General features: G+C 44.1%; 1 protein-coding gene across 1 annotated transcript in view; it reads right to left on the bottom strand.

Annotated features, from left to right (window-relative positions):
- The window catches only part of FAM83C (family with sequence similarity 83 member C), a 28,976-nt gene that overhangs the window by 4,836 nt on the left and 8,237 nt on the right, over positions 1-15,903 (bottom strand). The window contains exon 3 of the mRNA XM_075768386.1: positions 10,981-11,105. Coding sequence (XP_075624501.1) covers positions 10,981-11,105 — 125 coding nt within the window. The remainder of the gene's footprint in view (positions 1-10,980; positions 11,106-15,903) is intronic.

Here is a 15,903-nt window from a genome sequence, read left to right as displayed (position 1 = left end):
GGCACAGCCCTCCTCCTTGCCATACTACAGGTTTCTATGATAGGACAACGTGGCCTTGCCAGCTATGGCTCTTCCCATCGCTACAAACTGATAAAGGTCTTTTCCTCCATGAATGGCATGGAGGAAGTAGCAAGGGAATAATCATTCTTGGTCTCTTCTGGTACAAAAATGAGGCGTTGAATTAACAAGTTACAAATTCAATACAGACAACACAACACGCAGGCAAGCTGTGGAGCTTCTTGCTACAGGCCACTGTGGATGTTTTAGCATCATGTGGGTTTCTAAAAGCAGTAGGATTTTCCTGCCATTATTTTTTTCAGAACAAACTGCTCCACACAGAGATCCCGTATCCAGTTCTGAATCACCCTGGGGCACAAATTACAGGAGTCTAGGAAAGGATAGCTGTAGGATGGGATCCCTTCCCTGCCTTGCTTTCAGACCCTCCTGGAGCAGGAACCCTCCAGGAACCGGTGCAGCTCAGCCTTTGGCCAGGAGATGGAGTTGGAACATCACCTCCCAGGAGGTGGGCGACACTTGTCTGTCCTGTCACAGCATCCTCTGCCCCGGTGCTCTGGCTTGGGTCGAGCATGAGTGGCAAGAGCACTTTGCAGTATTTCAGCCGAAGTCTTAATCTCAGCAACATTTTCGACAACAGGATTAGTTTTTCCCCATGCCCCTCTGTAAAACTGTAACATGGTTGAGGGTTGCGATGACCTTTCTACAGCTGTACTGTACAGGTGATGCACAGTTCTTCACACTCAGCTTCCCTGCTTTGGCTATTTCCAACTGATGAGATACGAATTTGCAACAAGGTTTTTTGCTTCTCTCAGTAGTTTCTCTTACTCATTTTTAGTGCTTTTCTGTCACTTTGGCTGTCAAAGGCATTCTTTTCTTTTTGTATGCCAATACAAACTTCTGTGTGTCATTTTTGCTCATTGCTAAATGTAGATACTACACAACACTCATTACTAGACCTTTGATTTCAAGTGACATTTTCTTTGATGAGATGACAATAATCTGACTTTATTGTAGTAAGCTCTTTTAAGTTTGCTTCCAATGCACTTGAAATCATTTCCACTCCTCATTTTTCATCTTCATTTTGATTTAAAATGGTGCAATGAATTCAGTTAATTTGGGCATTCCATCTCACCTGAGATGAGATCTCTTATTTCTTCTTCATCCCTACAGCAGCATGCCTTGTCTCTTTCTTCTGGATTCACTTTTTATTTACACACCTGAGGACTTCCTCCTCTTTGCTTGGTGTGCTCTGCTAGTTTTTATATATAACTTATCTTCTGGCAATGCTCACTTTATTGCTATACATATCAGCCCGGGGTTTCCTTGGTGATACACTATGCTTTCCATTCCTTATGCACTCACTTTTTGCTTAATTATGATTTCTTTCTTGAGGTGACTGTTCATCAAGTTAGATAAAAGCTCTTTCCTCTTGCTTGGGACATGGGTATGAGCATCTTTCTTTTAAAGACATTCAAGACTCCTCCAGCTTCAAACCCATGTAGCTGTACCTGTTCCATTGCCAAACACTTATGTACTTAATTTTTTCTCCCTCTGTACTGAAGCCAGGTGTAGAGCTTTTGTAAGCCTCTCAACTTTCTCCTCTCATTTTTCAGTTTCAGTTGTCATGTCAGCTTCAACCCTAAATCTTGAGTTTCTTCCACTACAATAGAGCGAACAATGAGCTCCTTCCTCTCCGTGCCAGTGACAGGACTGTGTTGGTTTTGCGTGGCAAGGTTTTGGTAGCAGGGAGGGGGCTACAGGGATGGCTTCTGTGAGAAGCTGCTAGAAGCTTCCCCTGTGTCTGATAGACGGGTCTGCTCCAAGACGGATGCACCGCTGGCCAAGGCCAAGCCAATCAGCGCCTCTGGGATAACATAGTTAAGAAGGAAAAAAAAACAGTTAGAGAGCTTTTGCAGCCGGAGAGAGGAGTGAGAAGATGTAAGAAACTCTGCAGACACCAAGGGCAGTGCAGAAGGAGGGGCAGGAGGTGCTCCAGGCGCCGGAGCAGAGATCCCCCTGCAGCCTGTGGTGAAGACCATGGTGAAGCAGGCTGTCCCCCTGCAGCCCATGGAGGGAGGATGAGGGGGTGTAGAGATTCCACCTGTAGCCTGCGGAGGACCCCATGCTGGAGCAGGTGGAGGCACGTGAAGGAGGCTGTGGCCCTGTGGGAAGCCCAAGCTGGAGCAAGCTCCTGGCAGGACCTGTGGCCCCGTGGAGAGAGGAGCCCACGCTGGCAGGACTTGTGACCCCGTGGGGGACCCACGCTGGAGCAGTTTGCTCCTGAAGGTCTGCACCCTGTGGGAGAGACCATGCCGGAGCAGTTCATGAAGGACTGTAGCTCATGGGAGAGACTCACGTTGGAGAAGTTCGTGAAGGACTGTCTCCCATGAGAGGGACTCCATGTTGGAGCAGGGGAACGATGAGAGGAGTCCTCCCCCTGAGGATGAAGAAGCGGCAGAAACACCGTGTGATGAACTGACCGTAACCCCCATTCCCCGTCCTCCTGTGCCGCTGAGGGGGGAGGAGGTTGAAGCCGGGAGTGAAGTTGAGCCCGGGAAGATGGGAGGGGTGGGGGGGAGGTGTTTTAAGATTTGGTTTTATTTCTCATTCCTCTACTCTGTTTTGCTTAGTAATAAATAAGATGAATTCCCTCCCTAAGTTCAGTCTGTTTTGCTTGTGATGATAATTAGTGAGTGATCTCTCCCTGTCCTTATCTCGACCCATAAGCTTTTCATTGTACTTTTTCTCCCCATCTGGTGAATGAGGGGAGTGATAGAGCAGCTCTGGGAGGCACCTGGCCCCCAGGCAGGGTCAACCCACCACAGGGACACATACCGATACTTTGACCATCTTCCATTTTGAGCTGAGAAATTTTAATCTTCTCTAAGGCAACTCAAACAGCCACATAACTCCCTGTCAGGCTGACAATACCATCTCTTTTCTCCAGTCCTAACCTGGCAAATGTTTACTCTAGTTTTCCTGTTCAAGATCCTGTTTAGCTCTAGCCCCATTTGCCCTTAGGCTCCTCTCATCTGCTACATCAGTAAATGTCTTCATTAGTGAATATCCTTCACTCTGTTATGTTAAATGAGTGCTCAAAGAAACATACTGTTTCTTCCGGTGCCCAGAATAATAAACAACCAGATACACAATTATATTTAGGATTTTAGGTTATTGCTTTAACCCTGTTTTCTCCTTGCCTTCATTTAGAGGAAATAGAATGTTAAAGATGGAAAACACAGGGAAATATTTAATCAATAAACACATACGAGTTGAGTGGTCTAGACTAATTTGCCTACAGTTGTTTAAGATAAGAGCAGTGAGCTTGGTTCCCATATTTAGAAAACTCTCCAAAAACATGTCTGATTCATACCAATAGGCAGCAATGTATCAGAATGAGTTCAGCTTGCCAAGAGTATTTTGGAAAATAAGAAGGGCTTTTACAAAACGCTCAAGGAAGATGTCGGCATATAGAACAACAGTATCAACATTTGGGGTTCAATATGATAATGTCAATATGTATACTACTCTTGCTGCATACATGTAATACTGCATATAGTGCTCATAGAAGAGAGAATCTGATGGCTAAAGATGTAACTAGAGACTGAAAATGGATTTCAGGCATGATTTGAACATGCATTTGAAGATAAAAGAGTCTCTTCTTACAGCTGAAGAATTAAAAATGCTTACTGAATACCTGAGTAGTCAAGGATAGAGTAGGAAAACACCTCTCTGCAAGAGAGGATGCAGAGACACTAGGCATCTGGATTCACTGTCAGTGTAGAAGGATGTATTGAAACTCTAACATCTTAGCTCTGGTGCTATCCAATATCTTCATGAGCAGCCTAAATAATGGAAGAGGGTATGCTCATTACATTCAGAAATCATATCTAATGGAGAGGGACTGCACAGATATGAGTTTGAAAATGTTCTGAACAACATGGATGCAGTTCAACAGGAAAATATTCAAAGAAAATACATTCCAGGCAGTCACAATCAGGTGCAAAAATACAGGCTGGAGAATGAGTAGGCCGCAGCTCTGGGGGTTAGAGTATATCTTAAGGAAAACATGCATCTGTAGTGTCACCAGTGTTGGGGAAAAAGGCAAACATCCTGGGGGTGTATGAACTACATTATGGCCTACAAGACATGCGTGATCCTTTCACTCGACTTGAATCCTCTGAGGAACAGAAGATGTTGAGTCTGGAAAAGACACAACTGATGGTCAGCATGGTAACTGTCCCCAGGTTGTACAAACCAAGCTATATGGAAGGTACTAAATTGGGTTGGTGTCCATAGAAGACAGACAGCACACAGATGTAGTCCTCCATGATTCAATGCTCAGGCAGGATGCCAGCAAAGAATGATGACTGAGTTGCTCACTGGGATGCCAGATAGTAGAGATATTTGGATCTAAGTTATGGAGTGCTACAGAGAAACCACTGGTCAATGTCTGTATAGGTCCCATTAATGTAAAATGAGATAGATGAGTCTCAGGGGTAAAATAAAAGCACCTAAGTAGGAAGCTAAAAAAAGATCAGGATTTTATTGGTAGCCTTATAAGATTGCTCCCTCTTCCATGCTTAGAATGGGACAGAGAAGTGAAAGAGCATTTCAGGACATGGTTCTGGAAATTATGTTAGGGAAAGGATGGTAGATTCATAAGGAAATGGAAAACTGTAGGAACATAGTTACTCTATAAAGAATGCTGGATTCCATTTTAACCTAAATGAAACCTGGCTGCTGCACAATGTAATGCAGAAGATGTAAGGAAGCTTTAAATTAGAATCTAAAGCAAAGCTGTGATGTGTAGAAGGCCACACAGTTTGAGATTGCCCACTTTACCTTAGGAATAAAAGCAAGAAAACTGTATTCTGATATAAGGACAGGATGGAAGTCAATGACACTTAAGTAAGAAATTAGAATCAGTGAAGAACATCTAAACAAATTAAAATGTGTTTAGAAATGTGCACTGTGGTGAACAACTGGACCAGATACAAATGTTTACATGGATACAAAAATTTTATGAGCTGAAGAAACAGATAGATGTTTTGAAATACCTGAGCCAAAATAATGACTCTGACACAGGAGGCATCTCTGAAACTTACTGGGTAGAAGGAAATCAAGGAACAGTATAACTGCATGGGTAGAAATTATACAGAAAGGACAAATAGAGGATATGTTGCTGGGGCAGTGGCATGTTACATTAAAAAAAAAAAGGGGGGGTCATATAAGGTAAATGTTATATTAACAAGTGAAATATATTCCTGTTGGATTAAAATTCTGCTCCCAAATATGAAAAACATAGTATTAGGGCTATACTGTGAACTTTCTGAGCAGAGTATTCTGAGTAAATATGCCATGCTAAGGAAGTGCTGAGAGGCTAAGGCGGCAGAAAGCAGAGGGATAAAGGGAGATTCAGTTATAGCCATGTTGAATGGAGGCCATTACTAGAAGAGTTGCAAAAACTGCATTTTAAACACTATAAATGACTGCCTTTTGGAGAAGCTAACCAGAAAACCAACAAAAGGAGAAATAACATTACCAGTTCAGAAAGTTTCTTTGGAAAGGACACTTGGCAACAAAATATCCATGACGTACCCATATCAAATATTCTTTCAGGACCAAAATAATCCACAACAGTAATACTTAACTTAAAAGAGAAAGTAAGGAATGCTATTAAAAAGAAATTTAAGAGAGTAACCAAAAAGGTTAAATGCTTGAGGCAGCACAAAGATTGTTTAAAGATGCTATATTAGAGTCTCAGAGAAAATGTACCTATCAAAATAAAGACATTTTAAAACCTCCAAAAAGTCACCATAGTTAAAAGGCATATTAAAGGAAAATATTTAAGTAAACAGCCTTCAAAAACTGGAAGTCAGCAATTTTCCAATTATTAACTAGTGAATAACCTATCATTTAAAATTGAGCATAGTAACAGAGGAATGGAAAGTAGTAAATGCAAACCTTTTAAAGAGCTCCTGGAAAACTACAAACCAGCCAGTCTTATTTCCATACTGAACAAACTGGTAGAAGCAAATAGAGAGTAAAATGATTAGATGCATAAATAACTATAATCATAACGCTGAAGACTCAGCATATTTTTGTGGAAGGAAGCCATGCCTCAAAAGCCTCTTGCAGTTCTTTGAAGGAAGCAACAAGTACACAGATGCATAGGATCTGCTTGATGTCAGATACTTGAATTTTCAAAGAGATTTTGACATGGTCGCTCAGCAAGGACTCTTAGAAAAATTAAGTGATCATGGAGTACAAAGGAAGGTGTTGCTGTGGAGTAACAGTTGATTAAAGATAGAATACAAATGCTAGCAGTAGTTTTAATTAACCACTAGAATCCCACAAGTTTTGTGCTGGGATCACTGCTGTTTGACGTATTCAGAAAAGTCCTGAAAAATGGTAGAAACAGTCCATGTCAGAGCTCATGACAAAATTATTGTGGGTGGCCAAAAGAAAACTGGATAATCAGAAGCTGCAAGAGGATCTTATGGTATGGGGTGAATAAGTGACAAAATTATAGACAAAATTCAATGTCAATAAATTCAAACTGTTGCAAAACCCCTGCCAGTCTCTGTATATTGATGAGTTCTCAGATATTAACATTTAGGAAAGAGGTCTGGGTTCCCATGGACAGTTCAAAAAATTATATAGTTCTTAGCACTAGACAAAAAGGCAAACAGCAGACCAGGAACTGCCAGAACAGGGACAGAGGAAAAGACAGAAGTCACCATTATAGTACAATACTAAAGTGTAGTGGGTGAGGATATCTTGACCACTTCATGCAGTTCTGGTCAATTCATCTCACAAAAGATAGACATTATGATTAAAGGTCTGGAAGTTCTCCTGCATGAGAAATGACTGAACAGCCGAGGATACTTCAGCTGGAGAAGAGATGATTCACACGAGGGATTATAATGAAGGAGGACAAAATCATGGATGAGGTCAAGAAAGTAAATAGGAAACAGTGATTTACCAAGCCCAGGTTATAGGAATTTGGGGACATCAAATAGAATTATCTAGCAGTAGGTCTAATGTAAATACAATGGATCACTTCTTCACACAAAACATAAATTAAACTGCATAACCCATTGCCAGAGGGTGTCATGGAGGCCAACCATGGTGGGAAGTCTCCTATGGCAAATTGAACAAAAAGAAGCACATGCAACATATAACCCCGGAGGTTCTGAAACCTCAGATCCTTGCACACAAGAGTGTTGAACTGTAAAAACCTGCCACTGGGTAAGAACACTCTTACTGTCTTTCCTGTATCATCCCAACACACCCTTGGAATCACCCTGGCTTTACTCAGTAACTATTCTCATCCTTTCAATCTAGCTTTCCCATCTGCAGGGAGGGTAATGTAAATATCTACTATACTAGATGTAGTATCAGGCTGCAATATACCCAGTAGCAGACTTACTAATTTTCTCCAGTGAAAGTGTTTCTGACCACTGTTGACCAAATTCCACAAAGAGAGACTGCTTCTTTTAGTCCAGGACATCATGTGCTTACTGGGACAGCAGAGAATGAGATATAAGACTCTATTCAACTGAATTATTATCTTCCAGAACTCAAGAAGTTTCAGCTATACAGCGATCTATAGAAAGAGAGCACATCGCAGACCCAAATCCCTTCCCCAGAATAGCAGAGGGAGAAACCGACTCAGAGAATTGAATCTGCATTTTAACCAATACTCTGACTCTGGGCCACAGGGAAAGGAGGTGTTCCTCCAGATGTGGAGTTCAATCCAGCTGACGCATGCTCAGTTTTAGTCATTCAAAAATGCGTGGTCTTGGTTATCTAATCCCCACCTCCTGCAGTCAATGGAGATGGATAGATGTTTCCAGGCAGTGATTCACTCCATTGTTCTCAGATACATGTCTTAGGATGGTCAAAATGCCACCAGACTGCTCTCCATATTGTTTATATAGAGACTCTACATAACCAGTTTCAATCAAGTACTTCCATTTTTCACTGTCAGAATTTGATAAGGTGACACCTCCACACTCAGAGATGATGCAGTGAAAAGCAGAGGAGAAGGTGCAGCTTGGAGTTACAGCACTGATGAGGACACTGGTAGATTGAGGGTCCAGCACATGCTGGCTGGGAGATGGAAGAGAGAGAGAAAGGGAGAGGGAGAGCAGAGTTCAAGGAGATCTGGTGGAAGTAGAATAAAGTATTGCCAAGGCACCAAATTCACAGAATCATAGAATCATAGAATGGTTAGGGTTGGAAGGGACCTCAAAGATCATCTAGTTCCAACCCCCCCTGCTGCAGGCAGGGACACCCTCCACTAGACCATATTGCCCAAAGCCTCATCCAACCTGGTCTTAAACACTGCCAGGGATGGGGCCTCCACAGCCTCTCTGGGCAACCTGTTCCAGTGCCTCACCACTCGAAGAATAAAGAATTTCTTCCTAACATCTAATCTAAATCAACCCTCCTTCAGCTTAAACCCATTCCCCCTTGTCCTGTCACTACACTCCCTGATAAACAGTCCCTCCCCATCTTTCCTGTAGGCCCCTTCAGGTACTGGTAAGCTGCAATTAGATCTCTGTCCTGGGGAGTTGCACTGTTTGTGAGGGGTAATATGATGTGCAATAGCATGAAAATACTTTGTGAAAGATCTGTAGATGGAAAACTCAGTCTAGTAATAGAAATTTAGTGCAAGAACAGTACTCTCCACCCTCTGATCAGAACAGTGATGGTGATCAGACAATGTTAAATGAGATTACAGAGGCTGCAAAATTAGGACAGGTAGTAATAGTGGGAGATTTCATCCACTCATAAACATACTAGGTTAATGCTTCACTGGGATGAGCTGTGGAGAAAAAAATTTTGGAAGCAATAAATGATTACTTGCCAGAATTAACTAGTTTAAATTGTTTGACCCACAAGAAAAGATGCTATTCTGGATGTGGTCTGGAATGATGCATAAGACTCCGTTCCAGAGGTAGAAGAAGAAAAGCCCGTTTGCAATAATGCTTACAACACAATTTTAACTCTCAACTGGGAGAGAACAATCTAAATAAATGCAGCACATGGCTATTCAATTTCAAGAAAAGTAGCCAGGTAAAAATGCAGCAATTAGTCAAAAAGAGCTGAAAAGGAGCAGTCCAAAAACCCCAAGATGACTGCGGCTTGTAGGTTGCTCAGAAGTGCTATACTGGCACTTGAGAAATTGGTGGGCCCATCTGAGACCTATGGGTCAAAAGGAGCATTCAGTGATGGCAAGACCATAGCAGAGAGCCTCAATGAATTTTTTTGCATCCATTGCTAATGTTGGTGACACCAAGACGTGTTTCACTCCTGGGTTACCAGGGCCACTGCAAAGACTGCTTTGCTGAGGACTGGGAGGTTTCCGATATGATGCGATCCACAGGGAGGGCTCTGGATGTAATCTTGAGGCCCACATACCACTGCTGACCTCCACCCAGGGACATGGCAAAGTGTGCTGCAAATAACAAGATTACTGATGGTGTGGAGAAGCACAGCCTCTTGGAGGAAGGTCAACAGGGCTACTGTCAAGGCAAGCCCTGCCTTATAGACCTGCTGGAGTTTGGCAAGGGAGCCAGTGAGCACGTGGATAAAGGAAGCAGTCAACTACATATTTTAGGGTTTTCAAATGGTCTTTGACAAGGGTCTACACCCAAGCCTTTTAAGAAACTAAGTTGCCATGGATCAATAGCCAGTGAAAGCATAGGATGCAAAGGGTAGGGCTTAATGGTCATTTTTCAGCATGGATAGAAGTCAGCAGTGAGGCCCCAGAGATGGGTGCTGGGACTGGTTTTCATCCTATTGGTGACCTCAGGCATGAAGAGGTGCAGTCAAATCCCCAGGTTTGCAGAGGATCCTCAATCCCTTCAGGTGGTTTACTACCTCACGGAAGGTGAGGAAATCCAGAAGGACCTCACAGAACTGAGCAAGTGGATCAGATGATATATCTGGCAGATGAACTTCTGTGTAGGAAAATGGGCTGTACCCATAGGGAAAAATGATCTGTATCAGGCCTGTATGATGCTGAACCTGGAACAGCTCAGGAAGGAGCTCAGAATCATCGTCAGCAGTTCCCTGAAATCATCAGCTCAGTGTGCAGTGGTAGCTAAAATAAATCAATGAATGTTGGCCGTTGTCAGCAAGGGTGATAATAACAGAGGGCATAATTTTGACCCTCTATAACACCTGGTGCAGCTATATCTTGGGGGCTGCATGCAGTTCTGGTCTTTGCATCTCAAGAAGGACACAGTGAGATTAGAGAGGGTGCAGACAAAGGTAATTAAAATGACTGAGGGATGCAGCAGCTGCTATATGAGGAGAGAGTGAAAATGCCAAGGTCTTCACGTTAGAAAAGAAAAGGGCAGGGAGGGTGGATAAGATGGAGGCTTGGAAAATTGTGAAAGCACTTCATGAAATTAGTAGGAGCTTGGTTTAGAACGGACAATGAGTTAGGGCAAATCCACGGACAATAGGTACAGAATGGGCACCACAGGGAGTAAGTAGGGATGTATGCAACGACGGCACGTGCTGCGGGAGGATAAGGGGGATGGACCACAGAAAGCAGTTTGGGCTGCTCTACCCAAACAGCATCAGGTGGAGACAGAATCTAGGCTAGGTGGAGCTTCATCTGACCTGGTAGAACATTTTCTACATTTTTCAGAAATGAAGTGATCCTCATAGACAGATGTGTCCAGGCAGTGTCAATGTTGGCAGACAAGCAGTTACTACTATCTGAAAGCTAAACAGCAAGGTAAGAGCAGGAGGATGGAGTAGAAGATAAAGCACCAAAATGAAACCTGACTTTTATAAGGGGAAATGAAGAGGAAAAATAGTGTATCATCATCATGGACAAAAAAAAAAAAAAAAAAAGCTACATTATTCAGTATTTTGGTAATGAATATTTTCTCAGTGTCACCAGTCTTTGTCACAGTAGTTGCTACTTTTTCTTACCTGTATGTACCAGCAAGAACTTGGTCACAATCAATCAGGATAAACTTCTCCAGAACCTGGCCTGCAAATTTCTTGCCTGCTTTGCTGTAGTATGTGTCTCCACTTAGACATCTTATGCGCATATTCTGAAACCAAAGAAAGCACAGCTGGTAAGGGGACATGCATTGAACTAAACTGAAATGGTCCCTTATGTATCATTGTTGGAGTCCCTCAAGCAGGAGCTCTGCTCCCAGAGGTGGAACACAGCAAGGTATTAAGTATTTCTTGCCTTCTACATACCAAATATTTTGTCGTATTGTCCGCTTCTATAAGATAAAAATACCAGCAAATATTAACAAGTTGCACTTAGGTAAAAATGCTGGTTTGAAAAAAAAATTGGAGAATTCTATGAGCCTACGGATCTTTTCTGAAGTATGTAAGACTATACGATTTCTTTCAGATTAATATATAATATTCAACTAACTAGACTAGTTGAAGGCTCTGCATTTAAACTAAATTTTAACCCATGACAACTAGCCAGTTTCTAATCAATGGAATGTGACAGTGACAGACTTCATAAAACCAAAACATCACTCAATAAAAAAAGATATGTCTACATTTTAGAATCATAGAATGGCTTGGGTTGGAAGGGACCTTAAAGATCATCTAGTTCCAACCCCCATGCTGCAGGCAGGGACACCCTCCACTAGACCATATTGCCCAAAGCCTCATCCAACCTGGTCTTAAACACTGCCAGGGATGGGGCCTCCACAACCTCTTTGGGCAACCTGTTCCAGTACCTCACCACCCTCACAGTAAAGAATTTCTTCCTAACATCTAATCTAAATCAACCCTCCTTCAGCTTAAACCCATTCCCCCTTGTCCTGTCACTACACTCCCTGATAAACAGTCCCTCCCCATCTTTCCTGTAGGCCCCTTCAGGTACTGGTAAGCCGCAATTAGATCTCCCCGGAGCCACCTTTTCTCCAGGCTGAACAATCCCAACTCTCTCAGCCTGTCCTCATGGGAGAAGTGCTCCAGCCCTCTGATGAGCTTTGTGGCCTCCTCTGGACTCTCTCCAACAGCTCGATGTCTCTCTTGTACTGGGGGCCCCAGAGCTGGACACAGTTCTCCAGGTGGGGTCTCACCAGAGCAGAGTAGAGGGGCAGGATCACCTCCCTTGACCTGCTAGTCATGCCTCTTTTGATGCAGCCCAGGACACAGTTGACTTTCTGGGCTGCAAGCACATGCTGCCGGCTCATATTGAGCTTCTCATCAATCAATACCCCCAAGTCCTTCTCCCCGGGGCTACTTTCAATCCATTCCTCGCCCAGCCTATAGTCGTGCTTGGGATTGCGCCGACCCACGTGCAGGACCTTGACCTTGGCCTTGTTGAACTTCATGAGGTTCACACGGGCCCACCTCTCCAGCCTGTCAAGGTCCCTCTGGATGGCATCCCTTCCCTCCAGCGTGTCGACCCACCACCCAGCTTGGTGGTGTCAGCAAACTTGCTGAGGGTGCACTCGATCCCACTGTCCATGTTGCTGACAAAGGTGTTGAACGGTGCTGGTCCCAGTACCGACCCCTGAGGAACACCACTTGTCACCGTTCTCCACTTGGACATTGAGCCGTTGACCACAACTCTTTGAGTGTGACCATCCAGCCAATTCCTTATCCACCGAGTGCTCCATCCATCAAATCCATGTCTCTTCAATTTAGAGACAAGGATGTCATGCGGGACAGTGTCAAATGCCTTGCACAAGTCCAGGTAGATGACGTCAGTTGCCCTTCCCTTATCCACCGACGCTGTAACCCCATCATAGAAGGCCAAATTTTAAGAATTGCCTTTTACCAGTATATTTAAAAATTATATTAATGTTTTCAGTTTCTGTACTCAAGTAAAACAGACCTGATCCTCATCGGTTTTAAAGACTGCAAAGAACTTCTCTGATACAATTTCAGCCTGTAAAACCAATTGCCCAGTACAAAATGGGAAATAAGGCTCTCAGTATCCATAAGGACCCCCTTTTTTTTTTTTTTTTTCTGTAATGTGAGGGTTTTGCCCATAATAAAAGTTATTTTCACCTCAGTTGGGGAAGGGAGAAGAGGAGAACAGTCACTGGAAACAGTTACCAGCCTGGTCTATATGATACGGTGCCAAACAAAACATCTCGTATGTAAATAAAGATCCCTACATCTGCACCTGCGCTGGCCTGTCAGACCATCCCTTGCTGCCCCTCGGGCCGGCTCCCCCGCCACCTGCAGCGGCTTTGGCCCACCAGGAGCTGTCAGAAACTGTCACCACCCAGGTCTGGCCCAACAGATCCCTTTGTGGGCAGCTCAGCCCCGCAAAAGACAAAGACCCGCAGCAGTTGGCACAGGCCTCACGCACTGCTGGGGCCATTTTGCCTCTTGGTGAAGGTGGGTGCTGCCCACGGCAGGTGGGTGCTCCTCCTCCGCCACACAGCAGATTTCCGTCTGGCCAGACACAGCAGTTTGTAACAGCCATTGCTGCAGACAAAACCCGAACATGAATAGTTGTGATTTGCCTACAGATCCATGTCTCAGCTGTTCCTGGGCATCGCTGCACCCCCTCCTCCTCCTCCTGGGCAGGTTGAGCGCACATGGGCTCCCTGGGCCACCTGTACACAGTCAGGGACCGGCTTGCCCAGTCTCTGGCCTCACGTGGGGTTCATGGTGAGGAAGTTGTGCCTCGGGGGTGAGGAGCAGGAGGCAGTCACCCTGCGGCAGGTGACTCCATTCCTGATGGCTTTCCTCTTCCGTCAGAGTCCCTGTGGGCAGGAGGTGGGCTTCCCGGAAACATCTGCTGGGGAGCTCATCGCAGCAGGATGGGAAAGGCTTGACCCTCACGTCGGGCTGAGGAAGTATCCCTACCCACCCAAGGAGCACCATTGCCTTCAGGGCTTCATAACAGCAGCAAATCTCCTCCAGACCAGGGTCCATCTGGCCCAACAGTCTTTTTCTCTTGCAGCAGGCAATGGCAGGTGGGGAAGAGCAGGAAGAAGGCAATATCTCATTTATGATGCTGCTCCCCAATATTGCTGCTGACCCTGTTTTCTGCTCAGGGGATTTCCTGAGCCTCTTGTAGTTTGTCTTAGTGGGAACCTCCCTGGACCTCTTCTCCAAGACTTGTCCAGTCTTCTCCTGAGTTCATGGAAGCTTTTAGCAGGGACAGAGCTGAAGCTTCACAACCTTTGTGCTGTGGCTTTCACTTGTTGCCTTCTTGTGTCCCAGAACATGTCCTCATCTGTCATCTATGAGAAGGGAGAAACTTTTTCCCCATAAGGACAATTATGCATTGGAACAAATTACCCAGAGGGGTCGTGCAGTCTCTGTGCTTGGAGATTTTCAAGACTAGACCAGGTAATGCCCTGGTCAACTATGTCTGACCTCACAGGTGACCCTGCTTTAAGTAGAAGGTTGGACTTGATGACTTCCTGATGTCCCTCCCAACTTGCATTAACCTGTGATACTCTGACATGCCACCACAAGTTGCTGATATAGAGCAAGATACGCTGGATGCCTGGGGAGGTGTTCACCTAATCCTGTTGCCAATCAACACAAGGATTTTTTTCTTCCACTGCTGAGGTTTTAATAATACTAGTTGTCACTGGGAGGAGCTTCCTCTCCCCACTCCCGGGAAGTTAAAACCACTTCAAGTAAGGGATATCCCATAGATTTGTTGCCACAGTATTTCTTCACTCCTTCTATCCTTTCCAAGGCTGGGTGAGTTTCTGATATCTGGCTCATTTTTTCCATCCTCTTCTTTCTCTTGGCAACCCAGGCCCTGAATTGTCCAAACAAGATGAGAGTCCTGCAGTCTTGCAGGAAACCCAGACTGCCAGGTACCACTCTCACTCAATTTAGACAGTAGTTTTAGATTCAGCAGATGGCCATTTGAAAAAAATCCAACAGTTAAGTCTTCTGCTGTGAAGGCTGCCAGTGCTCAGTGCACCACTGCGGGATTTGCTGATGTTCAGCACCAGGATTTGACATCAGATGACTCACACAATGTTCTTATAAGTAAAATGCTGGAGGCGCAATTGCCCCAAATTCCCCATTAAACCCCAAATTGTCACCAATTATTCCAAATGGAGATTTACCATCACATCCTGTCGCAACTCAGACCCAGGAATAAAATACGTACACTCATTCCACTTCGATGTGAATATCAAGCATGTATGTTAATGTGCTGCTTGAGATGCATCAGCTTAAGAGTCACTTCACATTGAGACCTGCTGATGAGTCACTGAATGGGGGAGGCAAGTGTTAATTAGCCATTCAAGCACAAGACATGACATCAGGTTTAACAAAGAGACGTAGACATCTCCATGGATGCAAAGTCATTCTAATTTTAATTAAAAACAATGGCCAGGCTCTTGGATAAGAAGCAAATAAAATAAATTTTGGGGAGGTACAATTTATCTGGATCCACCAGGTGACTTCAGTGATGCAGTTGTTTATGAAAGCAAACATGCTCCAGCATGAAGCAGTTTTCCCTAACAGTTGCCATCTCAGGAAGCAGGATGAAATGGGTCTGGCTTGTGAGAAGCAAAAAAAGGACAGAGCATCACCAACATAGGGGAAGAAGGAAGCCTCTCTAAATTAATTTTTGTGTAGACAGGTTAAAAATGAGGTGAAAGTAAGACATTTGTAACTGCATCTATTTTGAATGCTGTAAAGCATTATTTTTGCATTTTTCCTAGCCTGTTTTTTTAGTTAAGAATGGTTTTGAGGTAACTTCCAAGTGTTCCCCACCAAGATGAAGGGAAAACCTATGCAACTGGTGGCTGGAAGAGAATCAGTCCTTCAGAGAATCCTATGCATCCAGTGCTGGCCTTGCAAGACTAACAAATTACATAAAACCCCCCAATTTCCATTGATAGGCAGTAGCCAGAGAGGCTGTATGGGGAGCAACAAGAT

The sequence above is a fragment of the Balearica regulorum genome, chromosome 16 (genome assembly GCF_011004875.1).
Source record: "Balearica regulorum gibbericeps isolate bBalReg1 chromosome 16, bBalReg1.pri, whole genome shotgun sequence".
Classification (NCBI taxonomy): domain Eukaryota; kingdom Metazoa; phylum Chordata; class Aves; order Gruiformes; family Gruidae; genus Balearica; species Balearica regulorum.
Note: the sequence above shows the minus strand (reverse complement) of the source record. Positions and strands in the feature narration are given on the sequence as shown.